Source organism: Cololabis saira, chromosome 9, assembly GCF_033807715.1.
Source record: "Cololabis saira isolate AMF1-May2022 chromosome 9, fColSai1.1, whole genome shotgun sequence".
Classification (NCBI taxonomy): Eukaryota; Metazoa; Chordata; class Actinopteri; order Beloniformes; family Belonidae; genus Cololabis; species Cololabis saira.
Window position 1 is genome coordinate 30,667,584 of NC_084595.1, and position 20,455 is coordinate 30,688,038.

Below are 20,455 nucleotides of genomic sequence, written 5' to 3' on the forward strand. Positions count from 1 at the left end.
AAGGAATTTGTTGTGGTGATTGGTGCAATACAAAGAGCAAATATATAATGAAAAGAGAAAATGTACAACATGAGAGAAAAGAAAAGAAAAGTCGAGGCCCCAGGGACCCAAGCTGGCTTAAAGTTTTATCCCAGACACGCAGTATCTTTCAGGAGATTCAAAATAATCAAAACAAGAAAGATGCAAAAATGTTGAAACCAGTTATGAAAGGTGATACATCACTCAGATAAAATAAAAAAATTATAATAACAGAAGAGCAAATGAATGCAAAAACATGCAGGTTAAGACACTAAACTCAGATACACGGATAATATCTGCTTGGACAATGCATTTAGTTCTTCAGTTTGGGTTTCTTGGTCCTATACACATCTTCGCTGCCATGGTCTCTTTGTTTAAAGGGAACATATTATGAAAAACACGTTATTTCTTGCTTTAACACATATAAAGTGGTCTCCCTTCAGCCTGCCAACTCAGAGAAGGAGGAAAGCAACCAAATTCTTCAGTGTCTGTACGGCCGCCCGGATGAGCCATCCAGTCTGACGTGACTTCTACAAGCCGTTCAGATTCTGCTCCCTTTCGTTACGTAACCAAAATGCAAACCACGCCCACAACTAAACACCGTGTAACTGCATGCGAGCGTCCGACTATCACGTCGCACTGCGTGACATTGGATGCTCTCTGTCCATCTCCCTCCAGCTGCCACTTTATTGAGGTTTTTGTAGTGAAATGAGGAGGAATCATAGAGATAACTTCTCATTTCAACTAACTGGATCAGCCGTTCCTCATCCGTGACCGTTTCCTACTGCGCTTTCAACGCGAGCGACAGGAAGAAAATAGAAGCCTGCATCCGACAAATGTTCAGCTCAAAACGGCGTGCTGCGTAGCGCTCTGTGGCGCTGCGTCGCTTGCGGCCAGTTAGGACAGTCCAATAGAAAATAAAGCAATGGAATTAATTTTGTTGCTGACGCTCTAACTCCGCCACGGACACGGTGTAACTCCGCCGGCCGGAGCTTCCGCCATTTTTTCGTAGCGGTGTATCGCGTCATTCAGGCAGCCAATCAGCACAGTCCCTCATTATCATAGCCCCGCCCACCTCGGAATCCTGCATAGATAATGAGGTTAGGGAATGGGAAGATAAAGACATGGCTCAGAGGCTGAATTTCTAATTTATTTAGCAAAAACAATCAAAAGCTTGTTTTTAAGGCCACGTTTACACGTAGCCGGGTATTTACAAAAACGGATATTTTCCCCTCTACGTTTTCAAAAATATCCTCGTTTACACGGACCCGCATGAAAACGCTGTTAACGTCATGCCAGCCAATCAGAATCCTGGAAAAAACATCAACAAATGACACGTGTAACTTCCAGTTAAGGCTGATTTGTGGTTCCGCGTTACACCAACGCAGAGCCTACGGCGTAGGGTACGCAGCGACGCACACCGTACGGCGCGCATCGCCGCGTACCCTACGCCGTAGGCTCTGCGTCGATTTTACGCGGGACCATAATTCAGGCTTTACTTCCAAGACGGAACGAGAGTCTGAGAGAATTTAAAACAGGTAAAATAAAAGAAAATATTGACGGTGGCCAAACAAATTGTAAACACAGGTCGCACTCATGACGCTGCTGGTGACGTTTCTGTCGCATAATGTGACGTAAATCTCCGTTTTCCTCCGTTTCCTCTGTTTAGACGCAAACGTGAAAACAGAGTTTTTGAAAATCTCCACTTTGGCCGGAGTTTTCAGAAATTATCGTTTTTGGGGGCTTTGACCTTCGTTTTCGTGTAAACGAACGGCCAAAACGCATGAAAACGCCTCTGTTTTTGCCCCGTGTAAACGGGGCCAAAGGCATGGCTCAGAGAGGCTGAATTTCTAATTTATTTAGCAAAAACAATCAAAAGCTTGTTTTTAAGACATTCAAGGTCTGTTTAAAATAGGTATTAGACGCCATAATAGGTCCCCTTTAAGTTCACTTGACAGTTCTGTCAAAATATAAATGTTATTAAGAATCTAGTCAGCTTTAAAGACAATGATCCTATTTTTTTTTTTTTTTTGGGGGGGGGTTCCTTGAGCCTGGCCTCCACGGAGCTCCGCAGAGCCCCCAGCAGGACACCCCCTCCCCGGGCCGCCGCTGGCGGAGAGCGGCGCTCAGCTGCGGATGCGAAGCGGGGTGTGTTTAAGACCCGGCGGAGCTGGGAGGGAAGCCCCGCGGCTTCGGTTGTTTCTACTCTCCCGAGTGTCAGCCAGTTATTTGTGGGGAGGCGCTGGAGCCATTTCACCACATGAAAGCCCGATGAGCTGAACGACCAACATCCGACTTGTTCAAATCAGCTTTGAGGAGCTCCACGGCGCACAGACACGCACACTTCTTCCTCTTTCTTTCTTTCTTTCTCCGTGGAAGAGAGAGAGAGAGAGAGAGAGAGACAGAGAGAGAGAGAGAGAGAGAGAGAACTCCCAACTCTCCCATGTGGAAAGCAGAGGTTTGGAGATAAGGTGTATTTCTACTCCTCCCCCTCTGTCCCTCTCTTTTTCCCCTCTCAGTGTTTTCTTTTTTTCCCCCCATTCTTTTCTTTTTTTTTTCTCCCCTTTTTGCTTGGATATTTTTGTATTTCTATGAAAGTCTCGGTCGGGAAGAAGATAAGTTTGGTTGTTTGCCTGGTCGGCTGAGGAGGAGGAGGAGGAGGAGAAGAACAGTCCGGTGGTGAAAAGTGGGGGAAGATGGTCCACAACGCCGCCTGGAGCCGGAGCCTCCTCTGCCTGGCGCTGTGTCTGGGCTGCGCGTCCCCGCCGTGCGAAGCCCGGATTTACACCAACCACTGGGCGGTCAGGATAGCCGGGGGACCCGCGGTGGCCGAGCGGATAGCGGAGAAATATGGCTATAGGAACATGGGACAGGTAGGAGTGGAGCCCCTCAAAGTTTTTCCACTTGAATGTATTTGTGCATGTTTCCCCGTGGCTCCAGCGCTGGGGGTTTTGTCGACGGCAGAGCGGGCTGGAGCCCGCAGGTCTGCAGCTCCTCTCTGCCGGCCAGCCGGCGGAGGAGAGAGGGAAGGAGCCGGGGACAAAGAGAGGGGAGCGGGATGGCAGGATGGCACAACAGGTGCCTCCTCCGTGGGCCGGTTTCACACACTTACCAACTCGGTTTGAGAGTCAGGTGAGGCCAGCTGGCTCTGGAAGGGACATGGAAAGAGGACACAGGGAAACAGATTTTCTTATGCAACAGATACTCTTGTAACCGTGCACTAGTTTAGTTTAGTTTATTGTTTTGCACAGTTTTAAAAAAATATACAGGACATATCAATGATAAACATTATAGGTGCAGGAAGAGGCAAAAAACCCAATGGGCTTATTTGAAGCCTCCACTGAAGATATTAAAATTTCATGTCAAGATTAACATACAAAAAACCAGAAAGTAAAACTACACAAAAGTGATGGCAAACTAATAATGCAATATATAAAGAATAAAGACAAAAAATAAGTGTGTGTGAGTGTGCATGGGATATTGTTTTTACAACTTATATTATATTGACTCCTGAGCAAATAAGACACAAAAACACAAAAAAAAACAAAAAGAACATGGATACATAAACAACACTAATTGATATTTGTGTCAACACTATCCTTTAATGTAGATGCTCAACGGTACATTCTGCAACTATTGTGAAATTGTAGGAGTGAATTTCAGAAAAAGGACAAAACAAATGTTGAACCACTCTTAGATGGAAAATATGTAGAATAAGAGTGACACCAGGCATATCAGCATGCCTCCACTGCCTAAGCCCTAAAATGTTAGTTATGTTTGACACTTCAGGTTTAAAGTGTCCATTCACTTCATTTTTAAAGAAAAACTTGAGCAAAAAAAAGGAGAAAGTTTTCAAAGTTAGGTCTGTTTCCTTCTGTAGCGGGATCACATGCATGCACATAAAAGGGAGGTGGAATTTTCATGGCTACATCTGTTTTGACAAAATTTGAAATGTAGTCATCTGGTCTTTGTGGTCTACAGAAATAGGCCACAAGCGCAGACCCCACACATACTCGAGTACAACCAATATACATCGATAGTTCATGCCTGCACTTGCCAGCATTGAACATGTAGACAACACTGAACAGAGGGGGGCATTCTGACAGGTTGTTGTGGGGTAGCCTAGTCAACAGCTATTGAACCCCCCACCTCTCCTTCTCCACCTTATCCAGCCTGCCCACCCACTATACTCCCGAGAGAACAGGCCTTAATGGCCTCGTTTATCCCATGTCTTTGACAGCAACTAATGTGTTGCGTTATCCCCCCGTCACCGCCACCCCACCACCCCCAGGAATTCCCCAGTGGAGTGGAGTGTCGCCCCCAACCCCCATGGTTCGCCCTAATTTCCATCTCAATATAAAGCCTTCATTGGACTTTGACACCTCATAGACAAGAGTTTTTACTTCACTTCCTGGTTTTGGGGTCAGCTGAAAACCGCTCCCATGGGAGTGATAACGGCGCACTCTGGTTGCCCAATGTGAACTCTGACATCCCTGTCATCAATTCCCTCCCTTTTCTTTGGCATGGCACTTATGTATATTGGGGATTAAACTATTTTAGTAAGATAACTTGATGTTTATTTGTTATCGCCAATGCTGTTAGGGATTGGGCTGTTGACAATTCATAAATGTATGAATGCTAAGTTGGGTTTTACGTGCTGAGACGAATGAAAGTAGTTGGAGAGGAAAAAGGGGGATGGGGAACAAAAAAAAATATGGCAGAGAGACAATATAGTCTTCTTGACAGGTTTGGAAAGAGGAAGTCGGACAAAGATAAGCACACACTAAGAGATGGTAGAATAAAGGGGTGAAAGAGGGGCGATAGATGGACGGATGGATGAAAAGAGTTGGCATGGAGTGAGAGAGCACCTCATTGGGGAATTCTGGGTAATCCTCTTAAGCATGGAGCCCCCTTCCCAGACTAAGACACTGGCTCAAATTGAGTCTAAATCAGCTGACAAGGTCCCAGTCGTGGATATCTGTCCAAACGGGTGTTTTAAAGAGGTGGGAGAAGACGTGGAGCCATTCAGAGCTTTGAGAAGGAGGATTCAAATCTGCAGCCAGACGTGGACAGGAGCCTCTTGGATCAATAACAGTTTAAAGAGATTATTTGGATTTTTTTTCCCCTTTATGTTAAATAATTTGTTAAAGGCATCATGTTTACAGGGCAAACCGAGTTTGTGATGCAGTACCAAAGTATCATTTATGTGTTTCCATCTGCTTCATGTGCTTTCCTATTTCCCAAACACAAAAGTACAGCAACAACAAAAACGCAACAAAATCTGCAACACAATGTTTAACAGACGGATACCGTTGAGAATGGAAACGTTTACATTTTGTAAATCTTTGTTTGTGTTTTTGGATTTTTATTTCTGAAATCTCTGTTGTCACGTTATCTGAAAAGTTACTGTCCTCCGTTTTTATGTTGTGTTTAGCACCTCAGGGGCCCCTTGTTGTCACTTTTACATTTTGCCAAGTATCTGCAGGACGTTTGCACAGTTTTACAAGAAGTTGGAAAACAGATTTTGCAATCCATTCACATTTCTGTTGACACAAGAATTTTTTTTTGTTGCATAGGCAGAATCCTGCTGCGTGTGTGTGAGCGGGCTCTCGTCTTCCTGTCTCATGGCTCTCTTTCTCCTGCTGTTTAATATGGACAGGAAACTGATCAAATTAACACTTGAAACTGTAGTATGAGCTCGTAAGAACTCATTTGTTTGTGAACGATTGGATCAATTCTAATTGTGCAATATTTAAAAGATAAAAAAGGGGGATGTAAGGACAGGTTGAGGCTGTGTTAAAGGTTGTGCATGTGAACATTTGTTTGGAATAGTTTTTCATCTTTTCAGTGTTAAAGTTAGAGAATATTTGTTTGTTTTTGTGTACATGAGCTGAAAACTGATCTAATGGGCTCTGTGGCGGTGGATCTCGGCCATGGATCAGTGATGCACCACAGGACCCCTGGCAGCCATGACAGTTTGATCATCTGAGGGATCGTGTGGTCTTTATCAATTATTAAAACTAATCACCGTCCAGCAGCTTGCCGTCTGTCTGTCATTGTATGTCTGTGTATCCTTTGTCCTCATCGCTTGCTGTCACTCAAAGTATTGATTGCGTGCCGTTACATTTGTCTGTGTCATCAATGTCAGTTTGACTTGCCTTTCCACCCCTGCCTCACCTGTTAATTCAGTTGTTGTGAATACAGCTGGTTGTATGATTTTTGTTCTGCATAAAGTTTGTTGTTCCAGCCTTACAGGCTGTACATATTGTTATGTTGGAGTATTCTGTACTCCTGGGATCAAAAGATTTTCAGATCAAAGACTTGGTTCAAGTGACAGCACCGTTGTGAGGTGTTTACCTACTGGGAAAAAAAAGAGGATTTCTCATAACTCTATGCTGATGCATTTATAAAGACTACTTTCAAAGAAATCTAATTTCTTTGAGAGGGACTAAAAAGATGAATAAATATATTTGCTCCTTTATTGATGCCAGTCAATAATTCTGAACTGATCATCCAGAAATTGACTGATTCTAATCACCCACCAAGAAATTGGGAAAATCTCCAGTTTTAAGAGTTGGGAGAAAACAAATAAACAATAACAACCAAAAAAAAAGACGCAAAACAGGACAATATATACATAGAAGAAAAACAGAAAAAGTATTTGTACTTAGTCCTAATTTGTGGTAGTCATTCACAACATGAACCTGTCCTGTAACATTGCTTACTTGAAGACCTTGCATGTTCTGCATACACTACTGTGCAAAAGTATTACTGCTTTTGATGTTAAGATTCTTTTCCATCAAAAGAATACCAGAGGAGAAGCTTCAGATTGGTTCCAAATTCAGCTGCAGCATGACAACAAACATCCGTCCATGAAGTCCTAAAGCATAGCGAATGTTTATCCTCAGCAACAAGAAAGACGAGGAGACGTGCAGTAGATTTCTCTGTCCCGGCAGACCCCCGGTCTTTACATCATGGACTCAGTTTGGTATTAAAAGAAATTAGAGAAGGCTCCCAGATAGCTTTAATCTACTAAAAAATCATAACATGACCTGCATTTTTAGGGAAAAAAATGTTTAACACCAAAAATCTGCTTAATTATTAATGGTTGAGAAGCAAACATTTCAACATTATGTTGAACAAAAAAAGGCTTATGTAACAATGATGAAAATGTGAACTAAATCCATATGTGTGTTTTACAGATTGGGGATCTCAAAGACCACTATCACTTCTACCATAGTCGAACAATCAAGAGATCAACATTGTCCAGTCGTGGTCGCCATAGTTTCATCTCCATGGAGCCCAAGGTGAGCATGTTCTATTGCTTTGAGTTGATAATTTAGGCAGTCCTTGTATATCTTATGGTATTCACGTCAGGATAAAGCTGCTCACTTGTTGCCTCTGTATTCACCAGAGTATATAATCATACTGTGACTGACCTTCAGCATTAACAACTGACTCGGCTGCTGAAAATCCTGGAAAAACCGGGTGGATCTTCAGATGAGGCGGTTTTATCAAACCGATGCGTACGCCAAAATAAAAAAAAATAAAAAAAGATTGTTTTTGTCAGACAGGCATTTATGACAATTGTTTTCCTTTAGTAATCAGTTCACTAATTTACTATTTTTATTTTTTTCTGGTAAACGTATTTAGTCAGAGTCCTGCAAACACTGAAGAACACATTCACTTGATGGTGTGAAGGGGCTGATTGTTGATACTTAATCAGGATGGTGCCCCTCGTGTATACAGTATACACCATGAAGACCTACATCCATGATGTAGGTCAGTTTTTCTTTAAAATGTTTATGAAAAAAAGCTCTGCCTGTCAAGGCACAGGCTTTCTGCACATTCCTCTAAAGCCTGTGATTCATAGGTCATGATGTTTGTAATCTTTAGAACCCAAATCACGAAGATATTAGACAGACTGCCCAAACCTCAACTCTCGCCGCATAACGCCTTTCTTAATACAGTAATATTTGTTATTCTGTTACTTTTAGTTGGCTAAGAATGACATAAGTTGTGTTTTTTGACCTTGATTGATGGTATTGTAGCATTGTACCACGATGGAGGTTGAGTTTAATGCAGCCTATCATGCGTATATAAGGTATAACGTAGTAGTGTCAAAATGCTGCTTTATCAGTTTTTGACCTGACATGCTTCAACCTGCAATATTTTCTCGAGCTATATCTAAACCAGCCTGACTTGCTGGGCCCGTAGGTTATGAATCATCCTGTGTATCATTGCTGTTTATGTACAATTGAATTGCTTTATAGCACGTTAGTCTGATCCCGATGTCATCAGGCTGTGTTTCAGACATGAACTTTCCACCAGTGGGCAGAACTGCCACCACAATGCTCAAACCAGAACGATATTCCGTGCGGAAAATCTTCCTCCGTGATTACTCACCATCGTAGGATGAAAAGAACACTGTGTTTACGTTTACTGGTAATTCCAACGAGAGCTTGAACTAAAGTTTACTTGTTTAATTTTCAATGTTCTTGCACGATGCTCATCCCGCCACTCCACCAAGGCATCACATCCTGGCTGTATTGGAAATGACGTCTGACCTCTCTTGAGACAGTGGACAGTTTGAGCCTCACCACGATAAACCAGATGTATTTCTCAATCAAATTTGGTGTATGTTGAGTTGGAGCATATGGTGTATCCATTATTTCAAGGCCCTCCTTTGGTTGTTCCATGCTTAGATGCATGAGTTCTGAAGTAGATGGCTTCAAATATGTTTCAAGGACGAATCTGTTTGTGGAAATTATTCATATTTTTCATGTTTGTCATTTTGTTTCTGACTCAAACTTGTTGATTTTTGTCCTTTTCGATGAAGTGGGTAATTTTATTTGAACAAGCTAAGACTTGATACTGGGAAAACAGGAGACTTTTTGAAGATTTAGTGTTTTCTTGCAACAGTGATTTTACGTGCAAGATTTCAATGGTGGAATTCAGACGCTTAAGTGCAAGTTTTTATCCGCACATTCACAGCACGCTCATTGCTGAGGAATGGTAATGATATCAGTGTAATAATAAAGAGGATGAAGCGCATAAAAAGGGTGAGCCAAAAAAAAGAAGAGACAGCAACCATCAACTCATGTTGTGCACTTTTCTTGTTTACTTGTTTTTAATTTCCACCTCCTCTGAATTTCTCTACTACTTCCCTCTCTCACTGTTGCTATCCTTATATCTGTTTGGCTTTCTTGCCCTCTTGGGCCTGACACCGTGCCATGGTGAAGGAAGGCTTTTGTCCAGATGCCAGCTGGCCGAGAGACTGAGAGATTTCAGAGGACTGGATCAGAGAGAAGGAGGTTAAATGAAAGAAAACAGAAAATGAGCTATCACAGCAGAAGCAGAGGGAAGAGAAGAGAAGAACGATGCATTACTGAAACCAAATCCGGAAAGAGTGTAACGTAGAGAAATTGAGCCGTCAGATGCTACGTATTCAGCGTAATTTGCCGACCAGTCTGTGGGTTTGGATCAACATTGTTGGCTGTTGGGCACATGCGTATATTACTAATGATGTTTTTCAATAGTTTTTTTTTTTTTTTTTTTGACAGCTGTGCCCGAGTGAGTCAGAGGGGTGTAGCAATGGCACGGAAGGCGCACCCTGCCATCCATAGCTATCATTTGCACGCATGTTACCATGGTGATGCAGAACAGTACAGATTACCCCTTTATGGCATCCAACTAATTGCTGTGTCACGTTGCTCTCAGGTCAAAGACCACATCTTATTCCAAGCTGGGGAAAGGTCACATGCATAGATAGTCTGTGTTTTCACTTCAAATAGTTCCAGTATCAAGGTTATTTTAAGTTTATTTTAACAATGGTTTTATTATTTTTATCATAAACAGTGGGGCTTTATCAGCCATAGTAATGCTGCATTCAACATTTCAACATTACTGCTTTTTGTTCCAGTATAGAGAAACTAGAGAAAATTCACATCCATTCTTTACGTCACATCGTCTGAAGTGATGCATGAGAAAAGGGTTTACAAAACATGTGCGTTCTTCCAACATGCTGATGTAAAACAAAGTTTTTTTGTCTGTCGATAGTCTTCAGGTTAGAGTAATTTCACCACAAGGCTACTCCAAGAAGTAGATGTATTTTATGGCTTTTGTGTCGAAACCAGCTCTGGACATGTGTTGATTGATGTGTCCATCTTTTCCCTTTGGGACATATCAGGAAAGACCAGTGAGGTGGTTCACTCGAAGATTAACTGATTTGAGTGTGTTGGTCAAAGGTCGAGGTAATTCAGACCTCATAAAATGTAACGGTTGAGGGCTGCTAGAGCCTTGTAGGTGTGAGTTTGAGTTTATGATTTAGATTTTTTTTTTTTTTTAATGCATCAGTCCGTCACCTGGATCGGTGCCGTTACTTGATCAAGGCTCATGGCACATTTCTTACAAATATATGTTACAATAATATGTTACAGTGACCATTAATTTACACTAAGCAACTTGTGTGAGGATGCAGATACCAGCTGATTTTGCCGGTTAAAAAGCAGCAAGCAAGACACTGCTATTTCGCACTTTCAAGGACAAGGATACCAAAGCTATTATGATTTAGTTATTTATTGCTCATATTTGTTTTGCTAGTGTTACCTCATTAAGTACCATCTTCTTTAAGTTTCTTCTTCACTGCCAAAACCCCCTTCTCTAGTACAAAAAGGTCTCTGACAACCAGGCCTGGACCTTCCCCTTAACCAGTCTTTTCTTTTCTCTTCCCTCTATAACATCTCAAAATTGAATGGCACAATCTTCAAGGATGTTCATACTGGTAATTAGAAATCAAGCATAGTGCAATATGTTGCAGCAACTGCCAACGTGTACTTTACTCTCAGCAGTTCAGTAGAAGATTGCAATGGTGTCAGAAAATGAGAGAAGAATAACTTTCCTCTTACTTGGGAAAGTGCTGGGATTAGCTGGGCAGATGTCTCTGCACCCAACAACCCACCACAATTCCCAACCTTATTGTATTTCTTTCTTAGGTTAAGTAATCCATATGACTGCTGATGAGGATTTATTTTTAGTAGTGCTGGGATAAGTCTCCAAAGATTGTAAAAATGCAATGAAAAGAGCTGAACTGAGCAGGGAAGAATGATTAAATCATTAATCTTAATTATATGAACCTGCCTGTGTGCCTTAAGCAACACTCAGCCAGCACTTTGTACATTAACACTGATGTGTTGCCATTTTCTTCTATAGTTTGTACATCATACCTCCACGCTTAACAGTATAGGTTTTGGTGTAAAATGAGCTCAAGTTTGAAATGTCTTTGTCTGAAATGTCTTTCCAGCTATTTCAGGTTCACTGTAAACAGTAATTACTGTACTGCAGTGGTTGTTTCTTCTTTTATAATGTTTTTTTGAAGTGCAGAAGTTAGTAGAGAGGTACAACAGCTGAGTGCCTTTGTGGCTTCTGGCCACAGTCCTTTAGTGTAAGAGCATGTTGCTTCCAGCCTGTTTCACTTAGCTAGACACTTGTTTACTTGAAGTTATTTATTCAGACTGTTGCTGGAAAACTGAGAGCCAGGTGTGGTTTACAGCTGAGTCCTTGCTGGGAGACACTAAAATGCAAAATAGCTGTGATGGTGATATAAAATTTCAACAGTTTGTATTATTAATGAGATACAGGCTTCTACAAGTCATGCCCAAGCCAGTGTGCAATTATTAGATGATTAAAACAGTTACAGTTGCTCCATATTTATCTATTATGGCTTAAAGAAGTGTTTCTTTGCACTCTGCTGCTTTGTGAGCACTCTTAAATATGTGAGCAAACGACAAAGCTTATGTACATGTCAGAACATTTGAGACAATTTGCATAATCCCAGACGTGAGACTCCAAATACAGGCACAGATTTCCATTAAATCAGAATTCCTCTGCAGCAACAAGGACTCCTATATTTGTCCTTGACTTTGAGTTTGTTTAACCGTCAAAAAATCAATGCCCCTGAAACAAGCGCCTACAGCTGGTCAGCACAGCTCTATCGCTCTGAAAAGTTGGCCATTTTTGTGCTGAGTTTCTCAGATTTACTTCAGAAAAGATCCAAACTGGCTTCTTGTGTAAGGGCAGGGGTTTATGTCTCACTAGCCTTTGGCCCTTTTTCTTCTTTCAAACTCCCATCTTACAATTATTTTTGCCTGCAGCTCAAAAATGGTCACGCAAACAGCGGAAAGTGGATAAATTTGTTCCCATTTGTTCTATTGAAGTGAACTCTTCCCCAGTTTCCCCTGGTTACTGACCCAGCCAGCAAAAGCCACCTGCAAACCCTTACACAGAGAGCGAATGAAAGAGTGTGGGAGGTAGGAACGGGGTTGGAGTGGGAATGGGAGACAAAGACAGGCCATCCGAGAGAGAGAAATGGGCATCTGCTGATAAGAAGAGCAAAATCAAATGAAGCAGAGGCAGTGAAAAGTAGTAAGTGACAGAGAAAGATGAGAAAAGTAAAAGACTGAGATAAGAGCGAATCAGGGTGGGAGAAAATCTTGAAAAAGGGAGAAGAGGACTGATGAAGAGGTACAGGTGCTAGCAAATCATTTCTCTCCTCCACAAAGTTGGAGTTAAATCGCTTAAACAAATCATCACGCCTCACAGCTGGCCAGGGAATTGGCACTGAAACAATGACAGTGACGTATGGGCACGTTTTAGAGGCAATATCTTCTTTGTTTGTATGAGCTCTGGCATATGTGATACAGTTGACGTCGTGGATAACTGCAGGCTGCTATCTGTGAGGGATTTTTAGCAGCCATAACAAAGGATGACATTGCCCTGGATAGCTTTAGAAAAGCTGTCGAATGCCATTATCAGCCACTGTGTATCTTGGACAGAGACGATAAAAGTATGTGTCTATTCGCCCATTCTTTATAATGCAAGTAAAGAAATGCAGTCCCAACTGAACAAGAAAGTGTTGTGCAGAGATCCACTGTAAATGCAAATTTGAATAAGTAAAACATTTGGACATTATGCACATTTTATGTCTGAGTACAGTTATCCCCATAGCTGTAAAAAAATGATTTCCTTTCGAAATTCTTGGACTTCTTCTTTATTTATTCATAATAACGTGGTTTGATTGTTCATTTTCTTCATTTCTTCTGAAATGGCTTTGTAGGAGGGAGTGGTTCTGAACTCCTCTTCATCACTTCTGATGTTTGTTCAAGTGTTGTAAGCAATTACAGGAAACATCTGATGGTGATTATTGCTAATAATGGACATTCTGTAAGTTACTAAATTCAGCAGTTCACTAAAGTATCGCTGTTTAAGTAGAAATTACTCTGGATTTGTTTTGTTAGTGTGTCACATTCCTCATTATGAGTGATTAGGACAGAGATCCTGGTAATTGTGAAAGTTTCATGAGCTTTGATTTGCAACTCTACACATTACAGCCGTAAAATCTTTAACCTCTAATCAATGCGTAGCGGAGTGCCTTTTGAAAAGAGCTTTTTGTGGCATTACCACACAATGAAACACAGAGCAAACCTGATTTATCGTATAAACCCAGCAGGGTTTTCTTTCTGGGATGTTAATGCCAGCATCCCCAGAGTTCCCTTTGAAACATATGGACTTATTTACTTAGCCTTAATCCTTATCTTTATGTCTGTGTTCAGAATTTACTGGAATCATTTTCCTTTGGGCTCAAAATTTCATACAGTGAGGTTAAGATAAACTAATTGAAGAGCAATGGTGGAATTTTACATATATTCCAGTTTAACGGTTATTTCTACTTCTGACATCTATCTTCAGTTATAATCAGTTTGGGGATCCCCCAGCGTAGCTATCTCTGGACTAAACTGAGTATATTTCACATTTCTTTGTTATTTTTATTTTGCTACACCTACTCACTTTGTAAGATGTGTTGCAGAAGACAAAAAAACTCCTTTTATCATGACAATTTGTGGCTTTTTTTTGTGTGGACATCATCTTCAGGTGCAGAGAAGCATTTGGCTCACTTTCTCAAAGGCTCTTCATTAGAAGTGATGCACACGGCCTGAAACTTCCGGTTCTGCAAGGTTTTGAAAGACTTTCCTGTCTCATCAGTCTGCTCAAGAATGAATGGCAGTAGGAGAGAATTTGTGGTACCGTGGGATGCAGTTTGCCATCAACAGACTGCCTTGGAATTATTGTCAATCAACTTGCAGACGGGAGCGGATGAGAAGTTCAATTGCTCATCAGAGATTGTGGTGAATACCGAGCTAATGTATGAAAATTGTAATGACATACCAGTGGTTTTGTGCAGACGGACTCATGCACAACTCCTGATGACAGTGTTTTTTTGAGGTTAATGGTGTGTGTAAACGGTTACTTTGAAGCTGATGGCCCTAATAGAAATTGGAGTGAAATGAGCTGGGGTGCTGGCAGAGGGGAGGAGCATCAGGCTTTACTGGTTACCACTCATTATATTTCTCTTCTTGGAGTGTCTTTTTCTCCTCGGTTTGGAGAGTTGCATGAAACGTCTGCAAAATGATTCATTTAGGTTAACTATGGCATTAAAAAAAAATGTTTTGTCTACAATCAATAAGGCTACATATTTGAGTTAGTACTATAAGGCTATTTTGGAAAACCAGTTACCCTCCATTATTTTGCAGTCTTGTCTCTTTTGCTATCTGTTTTCACTTTCTTTCTTGTGTTATTGACCCTCCTGGGACTTATTCTCTTTAACTCTGTCGCTGCTGCTTCTTACACCTTCTCTCATTCTTGTTGCCTCGTGCGGCAACTCTCTGGAGATGCTGGCAGATTGTTTCGGTGCATGAGACCAGATAATCACTCTGCAGTCATCATGTCAGCTGTTTTCTGTTTTCCTCCCCCCTGTCTGGTGAAGCTGTATTGACCTGTAGAAATGCTTTGTCTCCAAAGAGGGATGGCGTTCGATAAGGTTTCAGATTTATGGAGCTGGCAAAGTGAGCATCAAAACAAAAACACTTTGGTGGTGTATAAATTATTTTATTGATTGATCCGTTATGAGTGTAGTTTCAGTGTCAGTGCATCATGTGTGCAGCTACTGAATTTTAGTTTGTAAAAGGTGCAGTGATGAACAGATGGACGCGCTTTTAAGGAAACTATGTAAAAGCAGTGCCTCACAACATTGCATGCAGTGGGAACATGTACAATATCCAAAACAATTGAAATTTTCTCAAACATAATTTGCATAAACTACAGCACATTCATGTTTAGGTCCAAATATAAATACTTAAAAAAATATTCTTGACTCTTGTCATCTCTGGTAATATTTCAGTTTCTCTGTTTTTAATAATTTACACATGAACGTTTCTGACAGAGTCTTCTTAGATAGATGAAGTCTGCTAGACTAAACACACAGAAAATGGTTGAAAAGGAGTTGACTGGATCCAGCTGTCTTGTTCAGCTCCAACGTTGCTGATTTTGAAATCGGAAAATTCCATCTAAAACTGGAGTGAGATTCCTGCCAAAGAATGCCTCACGCCTTTGAGCAAGCCCATAACATTTGAGAGATTAATGTTACCTGGGAGACGTAGACATTTTTATTTTTATATATATATATGTATATATATATATATATATATATATATATATTAGTCCAGCCTGAGGAATGACATGAAGCCATTGTATACACAGCAAAGCTTTGTAGGTTAAATACATGTGCAATATTTAAATGGAAAAGGGATGTTTTCAAAAGATACAGTATTAGACTGTGATGTTTCCTTCTGTGGCTTGTTATCTGTCTAACAGTCATCATGGGTTCCAGTGTGAATGTCTTGGCTCATGTTAGCTGACAGTAAGGTGCATTAATGGCAGCTGCCATGCAGTCTTATTGCTTTGTAGATATTAATTATAGTAAAGTGTTTTGGGAATTGCCCAACATTTTTTATGCCAAGTTTTAAAGCTGTGTTTCCCTGTTTATTATCAGTTGTGTGTATCCTTGTGTGCTCTTTGAATCTATGGACAGCTTATTAAATCAGTCGTGGTGCTTTTTCCATTTCCCTCCGCCTCAAACTTTTGTTGGCTTATTCTGCTTTATTAAAAAAATAGAAATAAAAATCCCAGAAAATTTCAACAATTTTCCTTACTTTGAGCAAAGGTTAATATGATCATCATAATCTTTACATCATCATCCCCTGAGATCTACTTATTTGTTTGATTAAGTGTAATTGGCTGTCAGCTAGTGAGGTCTCTGCAGTGACAGCCAGCCAGACAGCCAATCAAATCAGTATCATGATTTCAGATCGTAATTTGCTGGTTACTAACACAAGTTGAAGGTATAGATGAAGCTATCATTACTGCCAGCTCGGCGAGCTGAGGACAGAAACAGTCCAGACATGAATCAGCTTCCACAACACCCCCACCCAAACCCGCTCCACTCAACAAAACCCCAGAGGCTGGAGCCACAGGTTTGTTTTTCTCTAATGGAAACAATCTGATTTGTGAAAAAGCTCATGAAAAGTGATGCTAAGTGATGGCAGAGAGGGAGAAGCAAAGCAATGCTGCTATTTTGTGTTGTTATTTGAAGCCTTAGTTTCTTTTATATCCTGTCTGTTTGTTTCAGGTGGAGTGGATAGAACAGCAGGTGGTGAAGAGGAGGATCAAGAGGGATTATAAACCATCTCCGCCCCTTTCTCAGACAAGCCCCGCCTACAGCAACCAGGCCCAAAACAACATATTCTTTAATGATGCCAAGTGGAGCAGTATGTGGTACATTGTAAGTGCACTGCATACTCTGACTGTTTTCCTCAGAGGATTGCATGCTGCCCACATTTATCCAGCTTGTGGGCCGAAGATCTGCCAAGGTCATGGCATAGGCTTGATCACGCTGCATCAATTAATCTACAGGAATTGTTGCATTTTAGAGTTAAAGTTGCCGTAGTTATGAAAGTTTAATCTTTCCTTAGTTTTAGAAGTAACAAGCTCTGGTCAAGGTGTAAAGTTTTGTGATCGTTCATCAGCATCCATCACGGGAAAGTCCACTCAGTTGTAAATATGTATCCCTTTCTGGATTTTAAAATCTCTCAAAGTTAAGTTTTGTTAAATTCACACAGCTGGCTTTTGCAACCTTATCTCAACGATGTACATACACACTCAGATCATTACTCTTAGTTATACATTTTTGTGTACATGTGGATGGTTGAGCGTCCTCGGCTCTGTCAATTGTTAATGTGATATAGATAAGTCCTGATACTTTGACCTGAGGTTTTTATTTTTCCAGTTTCGATCCGTCTGAACTTGGCTTGTGTGTTTTCAGGGTTTACATGAAATTGCTTCGTCCGGTCATTTCCAAGAAAGTTGCCCTCCATATTTTACAGTTGAAACATTGAGCACAGCCACACAAGGGTGATGTTACATATTGGTATTACACTTACATTTTACCACAACTGTCAGAGATGACCAAGTAAATGATTCAGATTTTAAAAACTAAAGTGGTGGAAGAATTTTCTTTTTGGTTTAAAGTTATACTTAATGTCACTTTGACAAAAACGTAATCGAAACTGATGGAACATCTCTTGTAATTACCTTTACAGTGTAAGATGAGGCGCCTTAACATGGCAGGACAGTGGTGACTTTATTATGATCTACCACTTTGTGTGAGATTGCTTTAGGGAAATCGTGGCAACAGTTTCCGTTTCAAGATAATTACATTGCAAAGAAAGGAGTTTAAAGGGAATGGCTTGGGAATTTGAAAGCGTGCTATAATTTTAAGTTAAAAACAAAGATCGCACAAAATAAACTATTGTCATTTTTAGCCGTGTGGGCCCCTCTGTGGGTGTGGAAGCTGCATTTATGATGCTGTCCAGAATTAATCTTCTCATTTTTTCTTACATCATTACTTTTTTGAGTGTGTTCTGGCTTTGTGGTTTAAATCCATCATTGTTCCTGTCAGCAGGGATAGAAGACCACGACCGCTGCATGACACTTCCTACAAATAAAAAAAGATGCTCCTTCATATTAAAGTGAAACTGAAATTTTACCGCAAAAGATCTTTTTTGCTGCTTTTAAAGGGCCAGCTGCACTAGCTTTGGCTGAGACTTGGAGTTACAACCTTGCTTTAAACCCCTGAGGGATTCCCCATAAACCCTATCGTTGTACTGCTGTTTGCCTCTGTGGTTTAACCTGCAGCGGAGGTTTAGCTTGATCTCAGTTGCTGTCTTTGCAGTCAAATCAAATGCTAGAAGTTTTTTTGCTTGCATGTTTGTTTAAAACCTGAGCACAAGCTTAAGTAATTTCTTTTACAAGTATCTCACCTTACACAGTCATTTTGTTAATGTTACCCTCATATAGACTCATATGGTGTATTTCCTATAAATTAAAGACCAACGAGGAGAATACATATTTATGGTGGTGTAGTGTTTATAGTACTATTCTGTCTATTAAGGCGGATCATTAGAGTGTGAAAACGCGTGCATGCACCCACCTACAAAATGATAACATTAAAAGTAACTGATGGGATCTGACCTACTGGGAGAAGACTGACACTATTCTGTTGCTGTCAGATGACTCTGCTGGAGCGATTCGTCATTTAATACTATTTGGGACACGGGCCATAAAAGGGTAAATGAAACACAAATGTGTTGCAGATGAAACGCAGTCAACCCTGGTATGATGTCATTCCCAGCCTCTAGTCCAGACTTCTGTAGCTGATGGAACAGCGTTTGATAATCTAACCCAGTCAGCTTCAGGACAAGAAAAACTTAAGGCATGTGTTTTTGTCGAGTGCTAATGCTACTGAAAATGTCAAAGGATAAGTCCACATCATTTGTTCCACGTGTTTTGTCAATTGGGATATTTATTTGAATAGTGAAGTGAGGTCAAGGGTAGAATTGACAGTGTTGGCTTGAAATAAACACTTGATAACTATTCCTATGTCCTTTTCTGTTACAGTTATGTCAGAAATGTTCTTTTCCTTTTCTCTTGTAGTGTCACAACAGAAATATCCTCCTCTCATGACTGTGTAGTGTGAGATGACAGACTAAAACACATATATATATATATATATATATATATATATATATATATATATATATATATATATATATATATAAATATAAATATGCATTTTTGTTTCCTAAGCTTGAGAAAGGCAGTGTAATTCACACTACCGTTTGTTTATTTTTTGTCTCCAGTAAGTAACTAAGTAACTTCTTTCCCAATTGCATCAAAGTGAGTTATGGACAAGCCTTGACAAGAACTCTTTAATTGCCTAATTTTGTAATATCTTTGTCTCGTATGTGGTGTTGTCTGAACTCAGCTTGAGACACAACCTTATGGTTGAATCCCATCATGTAAGATTATGTGAAGAATTTTTCAAGCCTGACATAAACAGGTTTGGATTTGTTTAAGTTAGATTGGGAAATGATAGTGCTCTTTCTCGCCCAGAGTCCAGATCAAGAGGAACGCATGTGGGTATGATCATAAACTCAGATGATGATGTCATCTATCTGCTTCTCTCTCCAGCACTGTAACGATGACGTCCACAACTGCCAGTCTGACATGAACATCATGGGGGCGTGGAAGAGGGGCTATACGGGCAAAGACGTGGTGGTGACCATACTAGATGACGGCATCGAGAGGAACCACCCAGACCTTTTTCAGAACTACGTGAGTGTGTATGTATGCACGTGTAGGGCAGCCAAGCGCGGCAGTGTGTGCATGCTGTCGTTAGTGAAATGAAAGGGCTTAATATTTGTAAGTGTCTTTGTGCGAGGAGGGGGTAGGTACATGAATTCAAACAGAAGCAATAGTACACAATATCTATGTCTGATTGACTCAGGATACACTCAGGGGTTTGGGTTCTATGATTAGCTATAGAACCCAAATCCGGTTGTAGTTTAGATCTGATGCACCGTGGATTAAATTTCAGTGGGAAGCTTCCTCATACCTGAGGGACGGAGGTATGCTGAGTGTACACGTTTGTCTGAAGCTGCAGACCTTGTGTGCTTGTTGAGGAATCTCTGCCTCCACACACCAGTGACTAGATAGTGAGAGTAACGTCTTGGCCTTAAAAAGCAGGTAAGGCGATCAATCAACTGCAGATAAAAGGATTCACACCCTGTGTGACAGCGCCTGCGCTGCAGTCATTAGCTACTCTTAATACCAGGATTTGTTTATGCCCAAGGGTGAAGAGCACGGGAGATTTGATTAGCTCTGATTAAACTCTATTTGCTAAACTGTTGTGAGTGACGCTAATATGGACTGTTTGATGGGGAAAGGGGAACATTTTTTTTGTGATTTTGTAACTCCATGCATGCACACACTCTATTTTTATTTTAAAATAAATGTACCCCTTGACTTGATATTTACACTCCTTATCTTTATTACAAATGAATATAGTTTGATTCCCTTTTTTTTCCTCCTTTTACAGGACCCTCAAGCAAGTTACGATGTCAACAGTAACGATCCGGATCCCATGCCGCGATACGATGCAACCAATGAGAACAAGTAAGAACAAAAAAAGAAAAAAATCCTTTCC

The 20,455-nt window shown here is 40.7% G+C and overlaps 1 protein-coding gene across 3 annotated transcripts in view; it reads left to right on the top strand.

Annotated features, from left to right (window-relative positions):
* The first annotated feature begins 2,262 nt into the window (after nucleotides 1-2,262).
* Nucleotides 2,263-20,455, top strand: part of pcsk5b (proprotein convertase subtilisin/kexin type 5b) — a 59,050-nt gene continuing 40,857 nt past the window's right edge. For all 3 annotated transcript variants that reach the window (XM_061729235.1, XM_061729236.1, XM_061729237.1), the window contains exons 1-5: nucleotides 2,263-2,891; nucleotides 7,221-7,325; nucleotides 16,541-16,693; nucleotides 19,441-19,584; nucleotides 20,348-20,424. In XM_061729235.1, the coding sequence (XP_061585219.1) occupies nucleotides 2,715-2,891; nucleotides 7,221-7,325; nucleotides 16,541-16,693; nucleotides 19,441-19,584; nucleotides 20,348-20,424 (656 nt within the window). In that variant the 5' untranslated portion in view covers nucleotides 2,263-2,714. The remainder of the gene's footprint in view (nucleotides 2,892-7,220; nucleotides 7,326-16,540; nucleotides 16,694-19,440; nucleotides 19,585-20,347; nucleotides 20,425-20,455) is intronic.